Source organism: Rhinolophus ferrumequinum, chromosome 10 (genome assembly GCF_004115265.2).
Source record: "Rhinolophus ferrumequinum isolate MPI-CBG mRhiFer1 chromosome 10, mRhiFer1_v1.p, whole genome shotgun sequence".
Taxonomy (NCBI): domain Eukaryota; kingdom Metazoa; phylum Chordata; class Mammalia; order Chiroptera; family Rhinolophidae; genus Rhinolophus; species Rhinolophus ferrumequinum.
The window spans coordinates 28,895,750-28,918,400 of NC_046293.1; the positions used below are offsets into that span (position 1 = coordinate 28,895,750).

Here is a 22,651-nt window from a genome sequence, read left to right on the forward strand (position 1 = left end):
GGCTCATTAAGATAAAAAGAGAGAAGACACTAATAAACAAAATCAGAAATGAAAAAGGGGAAGTTATCACGGACACCATAGAAATACAAAGGATCATCCAAGAATACTATGAAGGACTATATGCCACCAAATTCAATAACCTAGAAGAAATGGACAAGTTCTTAGAAACATATAGCCTTCCAAGGCTGAACCATGAAGAACTGGAAAATCTAAACAGACCGATCACCAGTAATTAAATTGAATCAGTCATCCAAAACCTTCCCCAAAGCAGAAGTCCGGGACCAGATGGCTTCACTAGTGAATTCTACCAAACCTTCAAAGAGGATCTAATACCAATCCTGCTCAAACTCTTCCAAAAAAATTGAGGAAGAGACAGTGCTCCCTAACTCATTTTATGAGGCCAACATTACCCTGATACCAAAACCTGGCAAGAACAACACACAAAAAAGAACTACAGACCAATATCTCTGATGAATACAGATGCAAAAACCTAAACAAAATTCTAGCAAATCGAATGCAACAATGCATTAAAAAGATTATTCATCACGACCAAGTGGGGTTCATCCCAGGGGCACAAGGATGGTTCAACATACGCAAATCCATCAATGTGATACATCACATAAACAAAATAAAGGACAAGAATCATATGATTATATCAATTGATGCAGAAAAAGCATTTGACAAGAAACAACCTCTATTTATAATTAAAACACTTAATAAAATAGGTATAGAAGGAAAATACCTTAACATAATAAAGGCCATATATGACAAACCCTCAGCTAATCTCATAATTAATGGTGAAAAACTGAAGCCCTTTGCTCTACGTTCAGGAACACGACAGGGCGGTCCCCTATCACCTCTGCTTTTCAACGTAGTGTTGGAAGTCCTTGCCAGAGCAATCAGGCAGGAGAAAGAAATAAAAGGCATTCAAATTGGGAATGAAGAAGTTAAATTGTAACTCTGCAGTTGACATGATGCTGTATATAGAAAACCATACAGACTCCACCAAAAAGCTATTAGAAACAATCAACAAATACAGTAATGTGGCCGGCTACAAAATCAACGTACAAAAGTCCACTGCATTCCTATACGCTAACAAGGAAATCTCAGAAAAAGAAATGAAAAAAAAATAATTCCTTTAGCAATTACAACAAAAAGAATAAAATACCTAGGAATAAACTTAACCAAGGATGTGAAAGACCTATATGCTGAAAACTACAAGACATTTTAAAAAGAAATTGAAGAAGACACAAAGAAATGGAAAAATATTCTGTGCTCATGGATTGGAAGAATCAACATAGTTAAAATGGCCATATTACCCAAAGTAATATACAGATTTAATGCAATCCCCATCAAAATCCCATGGCATTTTTTAAAGAAATAGAACAAAAAATCATCAGGTTTGTTTGGAACCACAAAAGACCCCAAATCGCCAAAGCAATCTTAAGAAAAAAGAACAATGCTGGAGGTATCACACTCCCTGACTTTAGTTTGTACTATAGGGCAACAATAATCAAAACAGCATGGTATTGGCAGAAAAACAGACGTAGACCAATGGAATAGAATTGAGAACCCAGAAATAAAACCACATAAATATGGACAGATAATTTTTGACAAAGAAGCAAAAAACATACAGTGGAGAAAAGACAGCCTATTCAATAAATGGTGCTGGGAGAACTGGAAAGCCACATGCAAAAGAATGAAACTGAACTGCTATCTGTCACCATGTACCAAAATTAATTCAAAATGGATCAAAGACTTAAGCATAAGACCTGACCCAATAAACTGCATAGAAGAAAACATAGGTACTAAACTTATGGACCTTGAGTTCAAAGAGCATTTCATGAAATTGACTCCAAAGGCAAGGGAAGTAAAAGCTAAAATAAATGAATGGGACTATATCAAACTTAAAACCTTTTGCATAGTAAAAGAAACCATCGACAAAATAAAGAGGCAACCAATTGAATGGGAGAAGATTTTTGCAAACAGTGCCTCCGATAAGGGGCTAATATCCAAAATATAGAAGGAACTCATGCAACTCAAAAACAAAAAAACAAACAACCGAATTGAAAAATGGGCAGAATACCTAAAGAGACATTTCTCCAAAGAGGACATACAAATGGCAAATAGACATATGAAAAAATGCTCAACATCCCTAATCATCAGAGAAATGCAAATGAAAACCACAATGAGATATCACCTTACCACAGTCAGAATGGCTATCATCAACAAGACAAATAGTAACAAGTGTTGGAGAGGCTGTGGAGAAAAAGGAACCCTCATACACTGTTGGTGGAAATGCAGATTGGTGCAGCCGTTATGGAAGGCAGTGTGGAGGTTCCTCAAAAAATTACGAATAGAATTACCATATGGCCCAGCAATCCCTCTCCTGGGTATCTACCCAAAAAATCTGAAAACATTTATCCATAAAGACATGTGTGCTCCAATGTTCATTGTAGCTTTATTTATGGTGGCCAAGACATGGAAACAACCAAAACATCCTTCAATAGATGAGAGGATAAAAACGTTGTGGTATATATACACAATGGAATACCATTCGGCGGTAAGAAAAGATGATATAGGACCATTTGTGACAACATGGATGGATCTTGAGAATATAATGCTAAGCGAAATAAGTCAGAACAAAAAGCAGAGAACCATATGATTTCACTGATATGTGGTACATAAACCAAAAACAGCAAAAGAACAAGACAAACAAATGAGAAACAAAAACTAGTTTAGTGGTTACCAGAGGGTAAGCGGGGAGGGAGTTGGTAGATGAGGGTAAAGGGGATCAAATATATGGTGATGGAAGGAGAACTGACTCTGGGTGGTGAACACAGAATGAGATTTATAGATGATGTAATATAGAATTGTACACCTGAAATCTATGTAACTTTGCTAACAATTGTCACCCCAATAAACTTTAATTTAAAAAAAGAATGAAAAACAGAAAAACAGAAAAAGTTGAGAACCATATGACTTCATTCATATGTGGGTTATAAAACTGAAAGCAACAAACAAACAAGAAAAATAAACAAACAAAAAGTCATAGACACAGACAACAGTTTAGTGGTTACCAGAAGGTAAGGGGGGAGGGGAGATAGTAGAAGAGGGTAAAAGGGGTCAAATATATGGTGAAGGAGAACTAATATATATATATACACACATATATGTGTGTATATATATATATAGAGAGAGAACAAATATATACAAAAGGAGAACTAACTTTGGATGATGAACACACAATGTGATATATAGATGATATATTATAGAAATATACACTTGAAACCTATAGAATTTTACTAACCAATGTCATCCCAATAAATTTAATAAAATTTTTTAAAAATTCTATTAAATTTTTTTTTTAAATATCACAATCAAATTTTATTAACTTCTTTCTTTAATGCACATCTGTGGGCGGTGAAACATTTTTTTTTCAAGGCTTTTTATTGTGTGTACTTCGAGGACTTTTTTTCCAAGTCAAGTTGTTTTCCCTTCAATCTTAGTTGTGGAGGGTGCTGGTCAGCTTCAAGTTGTCCTTTCAGTCTTAGTTGTGGAGGGTGCAGCTCAGCTCCAGGTCCAGTTGCAGTTGCTAGTTGCAGGGAGTGCAGCCCACCATCCCTTGCAGGAGTCGAAGAATCAAACCAGCAACCTTGTGGTTGAGAGCCCACTGGCCCATGTGGGAATCGAACTGGCGGCCTTCGGAGTTAGGAGCACAGAGCTCCAACCGCTTGAGCCACCGGGCCGGCCCGAAAGATTTTTATTTGTATAATCTGAAAATATCCTTTCTTGTCCTTGCTCTTGGGTGATTTAAATGGTTATAAAATTCTAGTTACTTTTCCTCAGTACTTTTAATATATTACCTTCCTGTCTTCTGGCTCTACTGCTGCTGATGAGAAGTATGCTGTCAGTCTAGCTGAGACCCCTTTGTAGTCAGTATCTTTCCTTTTTGATAGCTTTTAAGATTATTTTCTTTATCCTCAATTTTCTACTGTTTCACTCACTATCTTGTAACAATTTGATAGACTGTGTCTTCCGACTAAGGACTCATGTCTTTTTCAATTTTGACAAATTTTCAACTATTACCCTGTCAACTATCGCTTATCTCCAACTCCCTCCAGCTTCTTTTTCTGAAACTCCTAATAGACATATATTGGGTTTCTCTAACTCCTCTATTAACAGCTCTCATTATTTTTACTCATTTGTCTCTTTGGGCAGCATATTATGTAAATCACTCAATACTAATTTCAGATTCAGAATATTTTCTCTGTGTCTAGTCCAGGGTTTGCCCGTTTACTGATATTTTTAAGAATTAATTTCCATAATTTTTATTTCTAACATTTCAAACAGGTTCTTTTTAAATATCTGCATGTCTTCTTATTTCTTCCTTATTGTTACATAAATTCTTCAAGTTTTCCTTCTTTTATACTTAGAGTACCATAAGCATGTTTAGTCTTTGATAAACCATTCCATAAAATTAATCTGAAGTATATTCATGATATTATTGTTGATTTTGTTGACTATTTTTCTTAGCATTCTATTGTGTATTTTGGAATTTTGGTGTATAGGCATTTTTATTTGTTTATTTATTTATTTGTTCTCTCTCTCCTCTCATTTTCCCCTAATTGCTTCCATCTGACTCGCTGAGAACTAGGTCTTAGAATAGCTTTTGGGGACTTCTTTCCTATGTAATGCTGTGTAATATGTGTAATTGAACCAGCACATGGATGATTTGTTTCTTGGTTGCACCCCCTACCCCCCTTCTCCAAACTCATGGTTTCGTATAAATCTGTAGGCTAGGATGCACATCAACAGAGGTTATTCTGTGGCTGCCTAGCTTACAGTCAAAAGCAGCCTTGAGTCGGCTCACCCAGAGCACTGAGACCTTCGCCTATCAGCAGGGATGTCTGTCTCTGCCTGCTTCAGGCCAAGGGCCCAGCATATCCATTCTTCATCACTTTGTTTTCTGTTCCGTTTCATGTTCAAGAGATGTTTCACCTTGTTTGGGAGCCCAACTATATTATTATGATGCTCTCTTTCTATATATTTCTATATCTATTATTTGCTGTAAGTTTAGAGCAAAATCAGTCAAATTGTGAATCCCCTTCCCCTCTCTAAGTTTTCCTAAAGTCCTAGTTCTGATTTTCATTTGATGCTTATAAGGAGGTCAGCATTGTAAGCAGGAAGTGACTCAGATTCCAAAATTGGGAATTTGGCTCCCTGTGCTTTGGAACTTTAGATATCCTGTATCTCGTACAGCAGGTCGTCGAATAATGTCATTTCCTTTAACATCGTTTTGTTATAATATTGATGAGATGCAGTAGGAACTTACCTGTTGTTTCTATCAATTAACCTTTGGTCAAACTGGTTTCCTTATAAGTCATTTCACTGCAGTTGCAAGACAATGTTAAGTGAGAACTTAATGTAGTTTCCAGAATAGAAACTAATAAAATGAGAATAGTTTTTATTGCCAGTTAGGTAAACAACAAGAATATCCTTTGAACTCTTATTTTATGGTCCTTGAATTCAATAAACTTCACTTCATGAGAGCTTCTCCTTCAAATGATTTGCAAATTTTTTTAAAAATTGAGTGATCACATTTAACTTTTGTTTATATATCTTTCATGCTGCCACACCTATTCTACTGTCAGGTTGGTCACTTTTCCCTTTTCATCACTCTAAAACTGACGAAGAGAGTAGCAATAGAGCTAGATAGGTATGTGGGTGACAAGACAGGACTCTCTGCCCTGGCTTCACACTTCAGAGGAATGAAATGCAGAAGCTACAGGTGAGTTTAATGACTTGATTTAGTAGCTCAGGGAGACAACAACCCTACAGTTTCTCACTCTAAGACTGTGTAGGGAAAAAAGATGGCTGCCCGGACTGTGGGCTCATGAGCCAAATGTTTTCTTGTGCAGCCTGGGGTGAAATAAGCGGATACTAGGAGCTCATGGGGGCAGAGGACTTAATATTTGCAGTGAATATTGCGATCTCAGGTAGCACTGATTATACAGCTGGAGACCATGGTAGGTTTATCAGATGTCAGACGGGGCTACACCCAAGCCAAGACTCAATGAGATTCTTACACGTTGGTAAATGCTAGAGAAAGACACAGGACAACCACTGATTAAACATCTCCCCTCCCTCCAGGCAGCCTCAGTAACACAAATCCATTCTGGGAAAAAGTGGAACATTCTGAATTTACTCAGCTGAAATGATATTTTGTTTCTATAGGATTGACTATGGTAAATTTTCTAGCCATCAGGATGGATGGGCTCTTAAAATTAAAATGATGTATATGAAAATAAATTTCTATTTCTTGGAAAAAAATAATTTGTGGGCTATTGACTTAACAATGCTCACTCAGGTAAGGAAACAATAAATTCATACTTTTTACCCAGTCTCCATCACTGCACACTGCCTAGATCCATCCAGAATTCCAGATCCCCTCAATTTTTCAGTGTATTTCAAAATAGGGCAGTGTTCCTCAATTGGAGTGATGTTTCCCTCCAGGGGCATTTGGCAATGTCTGGAGACATTTTGTGTTGTCACACTAAGGGTAAGGTGCAACTGGCATCTAGTGGGTAGAGGTCAGGGGTACGGCTAAACATCTTACAATACACAGGGCAGCTCCACAACAAAGAAGACTTCAACCCAAAATGTCAATAGTGCCAAGGTTGAGAAACCCTGAAACAAGGAAACACTAATCTTGACTTGTGGGTGGTCCCTGAGGATGTCCTCATAACAGTAGACAAGACAGATGGAGACGTGGGAGGTAACTGGACTAGAATTATTGAAATTTTTTCTTTTCTTTCTTTGATGGAGACTAGATTTTTCAATTCTGACATTCAGAGCAGGGGAAGAGAAACTTCTACCTTGAGATCAGAAGTGGAGGCCTCAAATGATCCTGCTCCATTCAGGGGCCCTGACGAATACAATCACTTGCAGGCTTCTCAGGTTGAGGCCCTTCTCTGATCCCTGAGCCTGGGATCCTACATTTTTGTGTGCTGACAGTAAAATAAAAGTACAGGCATTGAATACTGAGGAAAGCTTGACTCTACTACTTGTAGGCTGTACGACCACAAGCAAGATTGCTAATTTCTCCACATTTCCGAATTCTTATCAAACAGAGCCAACACTAGCGTCCATGTCATGGATGTGATAGATTTAGTTTCAGCTCCTGTGGTGCATAAAATCGGTAAATTTCCTCCTAAGTAGGCCAAAACTTCACCTTTACATCTGTCACATGCATTCATATGTGAGAATCATGAAGACACACATCTTGTCCTGAATCGCTTTGCATTATGTAATACCCACGTCACTTAGCACTCGTCATCTGCTGTCTCCTACTGTTTTCTACTTGTTTTGACTTCAGACCTCAATTGTTTTGACTTTTGAGGTGAGATACCATGTTGGGCTCCTTTAGTATTTCCCACAGTGATTAATCCATTTGAGTGTGTGTGTGTGTGTGTGTGTGCGCGCGCGCGCACACGCATGTGAGTAAACTCAGAAGCTAGATAGCTTGGTTTCCAATCCTGGCTCCTGCTTACTAGTATTGTGACTTTCAGCTAGTTACTTAACTTCCCTGTGCCTATTTCACATCAATAGTATGAGGATAATAATGATACATACCTCATAGTATTGTTGTGAATTAAATAATTTAACATATGTAAACTGCTTTGAACAGTGTCTGGTACATTTTAAATGCTAACAATTGCTATGTAAGTATCATCATCATCCTCATCCAGGTAATTATTAGTTGATGGGTCATTTGATATTTTTGAGGGTGAGATTGTGTCTTACTTATCTTTGCTTTGCCCATAACCTTGATCTGGAAGCAAATTCAGATTCTAACATCAAAAGGGGCGAGTTGGGGGGTGTGGAGGAGATTCCTGAGATGTTTCTTGGCAGGAGGCCTAAGACAAAAAAGGTACCACCTTTGACTACTTTCTCTACTTGTGCCATAATCTTGCTACAACCTCTTTTCATCATAGTTTTAGCAACCATTGTGTCAACATATTAATTTAAAATGAGTCCTCTTTGAAGAATGTACTCAGGAACTACCACTCCCTACTACCTTTCTCCCTGTCACCAGAGCTTGGCATCCGTAGTGCAGCAAGTGTTTGTTGCACTGAATTGACTCACTCTAACTGGGTAATTCCAGGCGAGGTCATATTTCAGCAGCTACTTCAGCAACACAAGAGTCAGCCACTTTATTAAAAACTAGAGCAGACCGGGTCCCCACACCCTCATCACCATTCTTTCCAGAAAGGTTTCATGACTCATTTTATTAAAAATCAACCCATGACTATTTAGAAGCTTTAACATCATTAGTGAAACATCAGAGACTCTGAATTTGCAGCTCTTAGGGAGCCACCCCATAGAGTTAAAAACAAAGGAAGAAGCTCCACTGGGCCAAGGTTGCCAGACAGTGCATTGCATGGAAATATGTACCTCACATTCTGATTCATCTTTAATAAAACTGGAACAACAACAAGATTCAATTAAACCTAATAAGCGTGTAATTAAGTAACTGCTGGGGGCAAAAGCACTGTGCCAAGGGTCTGGGGTATACAAAGATGAATAAGATAAAAGACTCCGTCCTCAAGGAGCTAACAGATGGTGCAAGGGAGAGATGGAGCTCCAATTCAGTGGGAATGGAATCAGAAAAAGCTTCCTCAAGAAGATAACATCTGAGATTGGGTCTAGGAGTTTGAGCAATATTTCATCTAATATATTTACTTATAGTCATACAACCTCAGTCCAAATTATTTCTCCAAATTTGCAACTCAATTTAAATAATACAATCAAATGAGTGGATACAAAAGTGGATAAACATTTTGAGTGCAAGATGAAAAGTTCAGATGTTTACATGTACAATACAGTTGTAGACATGTTCCTAAAACCTTATTCCATTTATAGAGTTTTATACATCTCTGAATAATGTACTATATGAAAGAGACTTGTATGATAGGGTAAGCAAAATTTGGTATAAAAATAAAAACAGGAATTTCTAGTTTAAATTAAAAAAAAACCCAGCCAGAACCCAATAATTAGTCATTCAAAATCTGATGTAATCTTCAGAATGCAGAAACAGATTAAGATCTGTACTGTACTTACTATGACTAAGGCAATAACAATGAAAAACAGTTTGGTTAAACTGCGCTCAACAATCTAGGTCACAAAGAAAGAAAGAAAGAAAGAAAGAAAGAAAGAAAGAAAGACAACTCATCATGACATTTTATATCAAAGGAAGGATGAAGCTTGATTAAATGGATTGCAACTTTCTTTACCTTAAAGAGCTTTTCTCTAAAAAGAATGGGTCCTGACTGCATTATCATTAACTATATTTTTGTTATTTTTATTAGACAAGGGAAGGACACAAGAATCAAGCCACAATGGAACTGGAAGGAACATTTCTATTAGACATTAAAATTTAAATCTAAAAATCTCTTTACCTACTTGAAAGTATTGTTTTAAGACTGCTGAAAATAAATGCTCTGACATTTTTAATTAATCTTCTCGGTTTTGTGGTTCTCAAAGAGTCACTCCAGCTGTCATTTGCTTTCTACCAGACCATAAATGATTAGTAGGATGAAACGGCTTAGCTGACTCTTAAAATAGTTTCAGGAGAAGGAAAAATTTTAAAAGGTGAGAGCCATGAGAATTGAATAGTGCCACGATTGGGGGTTTTGTTCCTTCTAGGCAGGTATTGGTTATAGGTACAAATGTAATTCTGATAATGCTTCTATCCTATGAGAAGAAGCTCAACTACAAATGTACAATGCCAGGAAGACCGGGCCACTGCTGAACAAAGAAAGAGACAGAGGTTGCCTGATAGTTCTCCACCATGACTGGGGTACTTACGGGGCAGTGAGGTAACCCTCCAGATAGCCGGCCACAAACATGATGACCTCATTGCTCAGGGCCTGAGACCCATACCCCGCCTTGATCTCCAGGATGCCCCAGCCTGTGGTGTTCATAGAGTTATTGTAAAAGCCATAGGCATCCCCATTCTTGTCCAGTACGTTTTTGACATGTACTGTCTTTTCAGTGGGCATCCAGTACGCAGTTGCACAGACGACTCCTGGAAGAAAAGGAAATAATGAGAGGATGCCACTAAACTGCTTTGCTGATGCATTTTGTTCTATGTAACCAACAATTCTAACACATTTTCTTTTAAAGAGCTCCATTCTATTTGAATTGGGAAATCTGCCACTATATTTTCTCTTTGTTGCAAATGGGGAAAAACCAGAGTCTGGATCAAAGGGGAAAAGCCCATAGGAAAAAAACAGTTAAAGTAGGGTAGGAGTTAGAGTATCACAGAGGTGGGTCTAAGAGCTTCATCCTTAGAGATGGGATTCTGGGCAAGGCCAGAGCTGGAGACCCTGCCATTTCTTCCTTCAGCCAAAGATAGGGTTCACGTCCCTGGTCAGCAACGCCTTCCATTTCTTTCAGCAGTTGGGCCAAAGCATCCATATTCTCTGGCTTCTTATCCTATCTCTCCTGCTTAATTCTTCACATGTGACATTAGAGTCCTATTTTGCAGATAAAATAGAAACTGTCACCTGTGACGCCGTCAAATTCTTGATAACTTTATGAATTCCTCCTCACAAATCCTGTACCCAGGCCTCCCTTCTTGTTCACCTCAATCCCTTTACCCATGCTCTGGATCCCAGCCCTCTCACTTTGTTTAGGAATTTAATTCCATCCTATATCTTCTTGCTCCTGTATGCTAAAGCTCTCTCTCTGCACTGGCTCCTTCCTCTGTAGTGAATTAACACGTTCCACTGTTTCACAACTAAATGTAGAACAACTACAGAAGCTCTCTTTTCTGGATCCTGTGAGCAGATTTGGCTACTGCTGGAACCTCTCACTCCCTTCATAAAATTATTATAATTTTTATAGAGCACGCTGTATTAGGGATTATACAAGGTGCTGGTGGTAGGGCTGTCACAAAGACTGGCACGGTCCAAGACTTCATCCACCCCCCTTGCTCATTTTCATCACTTAGTGGCAGGCTGGCATCTATCCTCACCATGCTTCCAGCGCTGCTCTGGCTGGGTCGCTAATGAAATCCTTGAATCCCATGTCACGTGAACATCTGACAGTGACCCCTTAGTCTTTTTTGGGGGGCAGGGAGGGGGCTATAAAGCTCTTTTTAATTATTAAATTGTAGTTGACATACAATATTATATTAGTTTCAGGTGTACAACATAGTGATTTGACATTTATATACTTTACGAAGTGATTACCATGAGCAGTCTCGTAACCATCTGTTAACATACAAAGTTATTGTGATAGCAACTGTACTCCTTATGCTGTATATTACATCCAATGACTTATTTATGTTACAACTATAAGTTTGTACCTCTTCATCCCCTTCACTTTTTTGCCCATCCCCCACTGACCAACCCTCTGGCAACTATCAGTTTGTTTTCTGTATCTGTGAGTCTGTTTTGTTTGTTCATTTGTTTAATTTTTGAGATTCCACATAAAAATAAGATGATACAGTATTTGTCTTTCTCTGACCTATTTCACTTAGCGTAATACCCTCTAGGTCCATCTGTGTTTCAAATGGCAATATTTCTTTTTTTTTTTGTGATACACACACGCGCGCGCACACACACACACACACACACACCATATCTTCTTTATCTGTCAGTGGACACCTAGGTTGCTTCCATATAATGGCTATTGTAAATAATGCTGCAATGAACTAAGGGGTGCATATATCTTTTCAAATTAGTGTTTTTGTTTTCTTAGGCCAAATGCCCAGAACTGAAATTGGTAAATCACAGTTCTATCTTTATTTTTTCATTTTTCCAGACTGTTTTTTTAGAGGATGCTGCCAATTTACAATCCTACCAACAGTGCACAAGTTTTCCCTTTTTTCCACATTCTCTCCAACACTTGTTTCTTGTTTTTTTGGTGACCAATTATTCTTAAAACTCTTTCCTCCCATGCATTTGGGACAACACTTTCTTCTGAATATGCCCCTCCTTTGCCTGTGTTTTTCCTCATTCTCCCCATGGGTTCTTCTTTATCTTGTAGACCAAACAACACATTTGATAACAACATCTGGGTGATTCTATAAGCATTAGAAATTAAAAAACAAAATTCATATTTTCTCCCAACCCATCCTCCATCTTCTGCTATCTCTGGGATCTTTCAGCCAGAAACCCAAGTCCATGCAGGCCTTCTCTCTCTCTCCCTCGCATAACTCATATTTAAGCAAAACCTTAATATCTCTCCCTTCAGTCTCTACCTCTTTAGTTCTACATTTCTATGCCACTTTGGATATCACAGCTAACCTTAGCTTTAAAGGTCTTTTTCAAAGTCGCTCTGACATTTAATCTACTCTTCATGCTTTGCCTGAGTGACCTTTCTAAAATGCAAGACTGATTTCTTTACTTGACTACCAAAATTCTTCAATGGATACTATTTCCTAGAAATAAAATTTTTCAGTTTATACTATCGGCTTTCACGATCAGGTTTCTGCCCCCCTGTCCAGCTTCATCCACAAACCCATGTACTTTGTGATCTGGAAACCATTACATACTGCTCTCCAACCTGCCATGAGCTGGTCCAATCCCTCAGACTTTGCATATTTGGCTTCCTCTGCCTGAGAGTTTCTTTCTTGTTAATCACCTACCAATCTCAAAATTGCTGTTTAAAACTCAGGAAACAGCACCCCTTTTGAAGGAGCTGACTTCCTCTACAAGCTCAGTGTACCTTGTATGTACATCTTCTTTAGTTCTTACCACTTTGTGCTGTAATTTACATGTCTGCCCCTGCTCCTAGCCTATGAAATTCTGAGGCCAAAGAATGTTTCCTCAGCATTAGGTATAGAGCCTAGCCCATAACAGATACTCAATAAATATTTGTGAAAGGAAGGGAGACTAAGGAAGAGAGACAAAAAAACAGAAAAAAGAAATGGAGAAAGGAAACAGTATATAATGCATTTGTTTCTCTCCCTCAGAAACCATTGCACAGCTGCTCAGGTTAAAAACAGACTTAACATTCAGGTCATCAAAAAGATGGGAGGAGGTCAGAACGACTCTCAGTTTCTAGGGTGAGACTCAGCACATGAATGTTGTATCACTCACTGAGAGAGGGAGCAGATAGGGAGGTAGGGAACAGGTCTGGGAAAGAATGTGAGTTAAGTTTTGGACATACTGAGTTTCTAGTAGTTAAGATACTAGAAATTCTAGCTCAGATTAAATATTTATATAGGGTTATCTGTTGTCCACATTCAAAACTGACTCAACATTTTATTTTTTTGATGCAAAGATTATCTAGCAAATAAAGTACTAAAAGTATAATCTTAATCCTCAAGCATCATGACCATAATGGAGGACTTTCTTTAAAAATGATGAAGTGGAAGTAATAACATTGATTGTTATATAGGTAGGTGCAGAATACTTTGTCAACAGACTCCTGATGACAAACAATAGTCTAATTGTTAATAATTTGACAGTTGGGGACAGTATCCATAGAAACTTCCTTTCTTTTCTTCCCTAGTACAATAAATACATATGTTTTCCAAATTGATTTTGGACCACAAAGGCCATAGCCTTTCCCTTCCCCAACCTTCTTCACATGTCCTCTTCCACCCTCACCTCCCATGAGTCTTGTAGGGAAATGAGAAAGCATGGCCGACTAAATAAAAAGCTGCAGCACAAGTGCTATGGCAGGGGTGAGGTCATAAACAGGAACTGTAAAAGAAAGAGGGATGGTAAGACTTGTCAGTCCCTTTTTCAGTTCTATCCACATAGCATGATTTCAGCTTTGTTCCTTCTCCAAAATGTTAGCATTTCTCATCCAGCCTCCTGGCTTTCCTTTTCCATTCCAGGAGCCCCTTTTCCTATAAACTTGGCTTGCTCTCAATCTAAACACTCAAGGGCTATATTTTTACTCTTCCTGTTACTACCTTATTTCCTGACCACAGATAATAAACTTCTGCAAATCTGTGCTTTTCTGACACTAGTGTCCTCTGTGCATGAAAAATCTTTACCCAATCATCAAGAGAATTCAATAAAAATTTACTGCTAACAAGCTGACCAATTTAGCAGGTTTTGAAAATTAAGCCAAAATCTGAGTTTCTTGATCCACCCCTAATTGATTTTCTCCATTCCTCAGTGTTTTCTCCATGTATCACCTTTTTCTGTTTTTTTTTGGTTTTTGTACCATGCTATTTTTTTTTATTTTTAAAAATCCTTTAATAGCTTTTAAGCCATTCTATTTTTTTTTAAATCTTCATGTTGGGAGGCAGATGGTGTGAAAAGCATAATAGTGAAAAGGTAGAAAATATTTCATAATTCTAATCCTAACCTAGCTTTATACAAATTCTGTGAAGGCAGGGATCTTTTCTACTTACCACAGTATATTCTGGGATCACTGTACCTAGCACAATAATGTTTCTGTGATGAATCTAGTTTAATTGTGGGTGTTCTTGAAATGAAAGTGACATTTATCAGAGCATTCACAGAAGTTAGTCTAAAATAACTCACTCAAGTCAATTATGTCCTCAAGCTCAGGTAGCAGCCTAGAGGATGGTTCATATGCCCAAGGGGCAAGTGCCATGTGTTGATATTTTCTCTCGAGTTGTGAAAATGAAAAATAACATTTAAATATTTTTAACAGCAACACTCTCAAAATCAATGCACATGATAAATATTTGTTGGATAAATGGGAATGTTACTTTATAAAAACAGAGTTTTTTTGCTTCTATACACTTAAGATGGAAGAAGCCCAATCTTTTAAAATTTATTGTATTTACTTGTATATTCTAATATTTTCTATGTGTTAATTATTTTCAGTTGAAAAAATTCCTAACCCTGTCTTAGAATTTGTAAAATAGTCATAGAGTGACCTAAATCACTCTCTCCCATATTTGGAACCTAATTTTCCTAACACCTCATTTATGAAACAGTAGTGGTTTTCAACCCTGAGCAATACAATTTTGGCTAATATATTTAGTGAGTTAGATAGAGACAGAAAGAAACATGAAAGAGCAGAGGCAGAATATGTGAGAGAAAATATTACAAAATTAAGATTGCAGCTTACTCTATTCAGATTGAATTTAGCTAATAGTTCACTTACTCTGATCCTTAGATTGCTTTTATCTTTTAGGTCCACTGAGCATACATAGTCTCTCAGGATCTCTCTCTGTGTGTACGTTGACATTGCACTTCCCTTCTTTGAAAGGGTTCTCAATAAATTAATATCTAGTTTTTGATTAGCTTTGACTATCAGAGTCACTAAGAAAAAAATAACTGATTCATGAATAAACAACCTCCGCGCAATAAAATTGTAAGTAGGTGTTTCAATTCTCACTCCTCACAGATGTCGGAGCCTGGGGCTCTTGCTAAAAGGAGGATTATTTTGGGAAGTGCTCCCAGTGAACAGGAATGGGGGACTGGAAAAGTGAAACAGAGAAGGTGGGAAAGCTAATTCAAGGGTGCATTCTGAGATAGGTCCAAGGAAGTGTGCAGAATAAACCTCTGAAGACCTCATCCCAAGGATAGAAGAGGGAGTATTTATCAACATGCTCCCATTCTGCATAGGTCAAAGGCTGTCCTATAAAGTGTTGAATCCCTCACTCCCAGATTTGCATGTGCTCCAGTATTAAATGGTTATGATTTCAGAGAAGCTCTGAGTCAGAAAGCAAGGTATTCCTGCAATGTTGCTGAGTTAAGGTGCTCTAGGTTATACCTGCATGAAGCTAGAATAAAAAGCAGGTGAAAGAATGTGAGATGGGATGCATAATGTGCCTGATGCATTAGGTATGTAGAAAGGGAGATAGCTTGTTAAAAGTAGCTTCTAAGCAACAAAACATTCATGCAGAACAATGCTGAGGACTTTCTTGAATCTGGAATGATCCCTTTCCTTTATTCCCTGGAAACAAATCTATTTTTTACTGCCACCTTAATTCAGAGTTCTTGCCAAAAGTCCTACCAATGGATAGTCAACTTTGCCCCATTCTGATTTGGCTCTCTTAGTTCCCTCCTCATCTAGATTTCTCTTTAGTTATGTGTGTTTGTATGTATTTGGTCCAATAAATTTAATTACAAGCTCCTTGAGAATCAGGAGAAGTAGCCATTGTATTGACTCCTTTGGGCTTAACACAATGCTTTATTGATTCATGAATGTGGCTGCCTAAATCCCAAATTTTCCCACTAGCTGGGAAGGTCACACTCAGAGGCAGATTTGTATCAAGTCGATAGTATATTATTGATTTCTAATTGTGAATTAGAATTTTGGTATCTTAGGTTTGCAAATGCTGTTTGATATACTAACTCATGTTAGAATTGTCACTGCATTTGCAAGGCTAACAGACAATATTCAGAGCAAGCTTGTACCTTTCAATTAAGAGACTTTCAAAATTTGCCATTGGAAGATTATAATATGATATCTGTTGTTTGTACTTTCACAGAGTTTCGAGTTTTGGTAAAGTTTCCTCATAGTTTCACTACTTCTTATTAGTTTCATTTTTTACCACATTGAGTAATTCCTGTTTTGCAGCAGTACAAAAAAACTACATAATAACATTATTAATATATTTTTGAGCCACAATTTAAAGCTAAACTTTCAAAAGTTTATGAAATATAAGTTAGGAGCAACTGGAACTTACTCCATTTTTTAAAAAAAAGCTTAAATGCATTAAAAAACCCATTTAATATATTGAAAAAAATAAATCCTTTGAGATTCTTTTTGCTATAATGAGGTAATGCATCATACGTAATTTGGAATCCAAGAAAACAAAAGATAACAAGTGACAAAAGTAAAAATAATGCCTAAAGAAGCATGAAAACAAAAATTTCTGTTCTGTATGTTAGAACAAAGTTCCAAGATGAAGTTCATGTGATTCATAGTTTATATATTATGAAAAGTAAATAACTATGAAAAAGTTTTTTTTAGTGTTCTATCTCAGTATTCTTTTTAATTTTTTTCTGGAGAAAATTTTTTATCTTTGCTATCAGAGTCACATTTCCAGAAGGACCAGGAAACAAAGTTTAATAATAGAGATAAATGGGCACTTCTCCCAGAAGTTGTTCTGGAACTTATACTGTAAAACATTGTAATAAACAAACTGATACAGGGAAAGCACAGGAAAATGTTCTAGTTTACAGAGAGCACTGGCTTCTTTTGGGTCTGAAACACCACAACAATGGGAAGAGCTGTAGGAAGATTTAGCGATGCTCAGAAAGACAGAAAAGAGTTGGGAAATTCTAAAGCAGCCATGGTTAATAAAATTGCCCTTAGAAAAATGTAGTCAAGGTGATTTCAGTCACAGCTATAACCCAGGAAAGCGACCAAGGACATTGTTCACTGTTTTCTGAAACAGCTGCTTAATATGTGTATCCCAAATCCCCCAAATGTTGAGCCATGATTAAGGAAAACCAGGTTTGTATAATAAACCCTATTTGTATAAGAAGTTATTACTTCACAGCACATACATGATCATCTGCAATCCTGGTTCCCTTATCAAGAGCTCCATGACGCCTTTTCAGAGACAAGCAACTCCAATGGCCAACAGCCACTCAATTACAACAATCGCTCAATTACAGTCATGCACCACTTAACGATGGGGAAACATTCCGTTGTTAAGTGATTAATTATTTTGTGAACATCATAGACTGCACTTACATAACCCTAGATGGTATAGCCTACTACACAGCTAGGCTATGTGTTGATAAAAGTGAACTGGTATCTTAAGATGCTTAACCATAGAGCTGGGAGGACTATGGGTGGAGCTGGGCCGCTTGTTAACTCTCTAGTCTTGACTTCCTGTTGAACTTTGTGGTAACTTCTGGGGAACGGATGTGAATAAAGGGGGAAGCCATGTTGGTCTCGGGGCTTTTTCCATGTGGGCGGCTGGTTGGGACGTCTGCTGGCAAGTGTGTGTACACACACTCCTTGGTGGCTTTGTTTCTTTTTCTTTTCCTGAATAAACCGTTCTTTTGGTGGATTACCTGGAGAATTATTTGGCCAGTGAACAGTACAATAGCCTATTGCTCTTAGGGTAGAAAAAATAATTTTTCCTTCTACCCTTCTGGGTTTTGACTGAGACGTCCCAGAAATAAAAGACAGATTAACAGGAGAAAAACAAAAGGCTAATAACATGTATGCCTTCTGTACACATGGGAGAGACCCAGGAAAACTGAGTAACTCACCAAAATGGCTGAAGCCACCTTAAATACCATCTTCAGCTGAAGACAAAAGATGTTGAGGGTGGGAGAGTCAGTTATGAAAAGTACAAGAAACAAGGAAAAAAGTACAAGAAACAAGAGTAAGGTCATAATGCGGATTTAAGTTGTTGCCTTCTACATTGATAAGAGTTTCGGGAGATACGGTCATCCGCCTGGGACAGTGAGGGACACACCCCTACAAATGGAGGTTTCCCTTACAAATGTAAATGGCTTTTGGAAAAGTTAACTTCTACTTGGTTTTCAGAGCTTCTCCCAAGTCTGCTTTTTCTTAAAATTAACCCGCCTAAAATAATCCTTATGCCAAACAGACATATTTTTGAGTGACAAATTATGTTCCTCTATAGCCCCTAGGCTACAAACCTATATAGCATGTTACTGTACTGAATATTGTAGGCAATTGTAACATAATAGTATCTGTGTAATGGGTTGTGCTATGAGGTTATGATGGCTACTCTATCACTAGGCAATAGGACTTTTTCAGCTCCATTACAATTTTATGGGATCACCATTGTGTATGTGGTTGTATATGTATATCACCATTGACCGAAATGTTATGCAGGGCCCCTACTGTTTGCCAGGCATTGTTCCTCACAACCACTTTATGAGATAGATACTATTATAATACCCATTTTACAGATGAGGAAATTGAGGCACAGAGAGATTAGATAACTAACTGAAGGTTGTATAGGTAAACATTGGAGCTAGGATTCAAATACAGGCAGTCTGGCTCCACAGTTTGTTTCTGGAATTCTATACCACCTCTCTAACACTATACTTCCAAAAATGAAGAACAGCAATAGAATGAACACATGGAGCACCTCAAGTGAATTTGGAAATAAGAATCCCCTCAGTTTTAAAGGGTCCATTGAGACTGGCCTCAACCAAAGATCTGCTAAGTCACCTTGAGGAGACTGAATGATTCCCAATACAGTAAACTCCTCGACAACCACATAAAGGTACTAGCCTATCTAGAGAGGCAATCATTAGTCTCAAGTGGGCACTGGTGAACTGTAGAATCCCAGAAAAGACAGTGTCCCAGAGTCAGGTGCTAGCTGTGCCAGGCGAGCACTCTCATGGAGGAGTACCCATAGGCTGATTGGTGTCGAGTCCCACTGGGAAGCAGATGAATCAGACCTCCATCCTGAGAATCCATGTTATCTATCCCATGTAGTTTGATTATAAGAACATGCCTGGAGCAGGCTACACAAATATCCAGTCTGCTAAAAATTAACAATTGGTATTTTGGTGAATAGACTTGTGTGTTTATCAGGGCGAATCAACTTCCTTGTATCTGCTCAGCTCTGAAACACTGGAAAGAATGAACTTCTGGAGTCTAGCCCTGCAAGTCTGAAGTCCAGATTTGGAACCAGTTTAACAAGGCTTATGCCATTTTATGAGTTTCTTGGCAACCAACCCAACCGTCTCCCTACTGACAACATGACTTCACTATACATACGGCTTAGGAAAATTAAACAAGACATCCTAAAAACAAATATACGGGGTTTTTCAGTCTGGAAAGATAAAGGCAATGCTATTATATGTCTGAAGTCTTTAATAATTTGAAAGATATGGCGAGGATGAATGTGCAACTGTTTATTAATTTTTGGAATAATGAAAGGACAAAGTAATCTTTAAAAATTAAAGAAGTTGGGCAGCCCGATGGCTCAATTGGTTAAAGTGTGAACTCTGGACAACAGGGTTGCCAGTTCGATTCCCACATGGGCCCGTGGGCTGCACCCTTCATAACTGGATCGAGGGACAACGACTTGGAGCTGATGGGCCCTGGAGAAACACACCGTTCCCCGATATTCCCCAATAAAAAAAGTTTTTAAAAAATTAAAGAAGTTGTTTATGAATAAACAGGTGCACATTAGTGGATATAAAATTCATTCCAGGGGGCATTTAGTGTTTTTGGGTACTCGCTAAATTCTCCGAGCTGGGCATTTAAGAGAAAACATGAAAAGCAAGCAGTGGCCAACACCCCATTCTCTGCCCTCAGTTGTTGGCAGTCTAAGTTGTTGGTAGAAGGCTAAGACAAAGTGCCAAAAGTTGTACTGGAAAACAGGTTAATATGGGTGGAACAAAGGAAACAGAGATCCCATCTTTTGAAACAGTCAGCATGGGCATCACTAGCTGTCCGTGGACGCCATGACAAGAAGTCTTTCTGGATTGCTGGGCACAGTGCTGTCAGGATCATTTGTAGCAGAAATGCCCTCACTTTCTGCCTTGGCTCCCAACCCACCTGGCATGGAGTCTGCTTATTTATTTATTGAGGGAACTCAGTTTAAGAAGCAGTTTCTTGCCAGGTAATAGTATAGTTTCTTAAATAAGCAGTGTCCCATCTTCAGAAAAACAATGTCTCCTCCTTATTCCTCAAGCTACCCCCTCCATCTACAGGTACATTTAAAACAATCCCAACAATCCAAAAGAAGAACTGAAAAAGGAGAAGAGTTTCAGCTGGCATTCCAGATACAAAAGCCCTTCCCATTTCTGGGGTATTCTAGCCTGTCCCAGGTAAGTCTGAATGACTGCGCTAAAATGTGACACCAATGCCATCTCCATAGTCCAAGCAAGAAACAGAATGTGCAGGTAAATCGAGAGTCAGGAGCCTGGAGGTGCATCGCTTCTGATGTCAGAAGCCAAGGCAGCTTAAGAGACTGGAAAAATTTAATAGTAGTAAGTGAACGAGTTGGGGAAGCAAAGGTCTTGAAATCTGGTAACTACGCATACTTGATGGAAGGTGGTGTAACAAGAATCGGTGCACTTACCTGGCAAGGGGTATGCTCTCCTAAACTCCACCCTATTCTTACACAAGGTCAGAACAGGAAATGGATTATGAAAGAAGACAAATTTAGTCCTATCTTAACATTACTTTTGAAGTCTTTCAAGTTTCTTTAGTTAATGTTGATTTTATTCATTGGGAAGGAAAGTGACAAATCCAAGGGTTTTTTTGTTTTGTTTTTGTTTTTCCCAAAGGGCATAGATTAAGTGTCAACATCTGTAGGGGATGAAACCTATTTTACTAAAAGGAGAGTAAATAAATGCCCTTTAAGCATTTCAGCTCGGCCTTCATTTGTTATATATCTTTATGCAAATTATTGAATTTCTCTCAATTTAAAATTTTCTCATCTATAGAATGGGGACAATAATCCTATTTAGAGTTATAATGAGCATTATATGAAAAAATATAACTCCCTTTAGCACACTGCCTGGCCCATATCAAGCTGACAATGCCAGTCTGCACTTCTTATCATTTTAAGCCAGTCATTGATAGTTAAGGGGGAAAAATGCACCCCAGAATTATACCTCCCTATGATGTGAGTACATTTATTTAGATGTCCTTTGGCTGGCGCTTTGAGGGCCAGCCGAGGCTCAGCAAGCCGAATCGTGCAGGAGCGAACCAATTTGCCTGCCAAGAATTGTGGCCAACACTTTTTAAGTTCTCAGGAACATAACCATGCCCTTCTCAGGGGCTGTCCCCGAGCCACAGCAGGGCTGGAGCGAGCCCGGCCAGTCCGCTCGCAGAAGCGGGTTCCTTGGCGCCCACCCAGAACCCGGACACCCTCTGAAAGCAAACTTGGCGGGACCCGGGGCTCGGTGGGAGCGCACCGAGCGGCGGCAGGTGCAGCGGGCGCGGGCGGGCGGACGGCGAGGGGCCTTTGCACCGGGCGCGCTCTGCTCACCTGCCAGGCTCCGCGGCACGGCAGCTGCCAAGAGCAGCAGCAGCAGCAGCAGCAACGGCGGCGGGAGCGGTGGGGCCGACGGCGCCGGCAGCCTGAGGAGGCGCCCGTCCAGGCTGCGACCGATCATCGCTCTGCGGCCGCGACCTCGGCTCGGCTGGACCAGGCGTCCGCGGTGGCCGGCCGGCGGTGGCAGCTGTTGGAAGGCCGGCTCTTGTGCCGGCAGCAGGACGTCTTGTCTCAGAGCTTGGGGCGTCCTTAACTTTCCTCTTTCATTAGCCCTGCTTGTTTGGGGCTTTTGGTGGCGAGGAAACCTCACGTGGCTTAGGGAACAACCTTCGCCCTGCTGGGCCCCAGTCTGGGAAAGGCGGGTCCTTTCTGATCCTCTAGCGCCCTGTGGGCAGGGCTGGGAAAGTTTCCTAGCTGCCCTTCTGGGATCTGCCGAGGTTACGCGCCACTTTCTCTGCACCCTTCCGGCAGTTTTGCAGCCCAAGGTTGTAACAAATCAGTTCACACCAACACCACTAGTCTTGGACTCCAGAGCCGGCCATTCCTCTGTAGCGGTGGGGATGGGGCACCCTGAGAAATGGGAAAATGCATGCCCCTAACTACCCGCAGCTCTGATTCTTTGTCATTCTGCAGAGGTCTTCACGGGTCCATTATCTCTCCGGGTTTAGTGCCCCTCCATCCCAGGTTGTCTAACCTAAATCCATTTGCGGCAGCTCAGGACTTTTGATTCCTTGCTTTTGTCTT

General features: G+C 39.2%; 1 protein-coding gene across 1 annotated transcript in view; it reads right to left on the bottom strand.

The window, feature by feature from the left end:
* PLBD1 (phospholipase B domain containing 1) overlaps positions 1-22,290 on the bottom strand; it is a 55,623-nt gene extending 33,333 nt beyond the window's left edge. Inside the window, exons 1-2 of the mRNA XM_033116269.1 lie at positions 21,902-22,290; positions 9,871-10,090 (exon numbers count right to left, since the gene is read on the bottom strand). Of these exons, the coding sequence (XP_032972160.1) occupies positions 9,871-10,090; positions 21,902-22,028 (347 nt within the window). The 5' untranslated portion in view covers positions 22,029-22,290. The remainder of the gene's footprint in view (positions 1-9,870; positions 10,091-21,901) is intronic.
* Between the last annotated feature and the right edge of the window lie 361 nt (positions 22,291-22,651).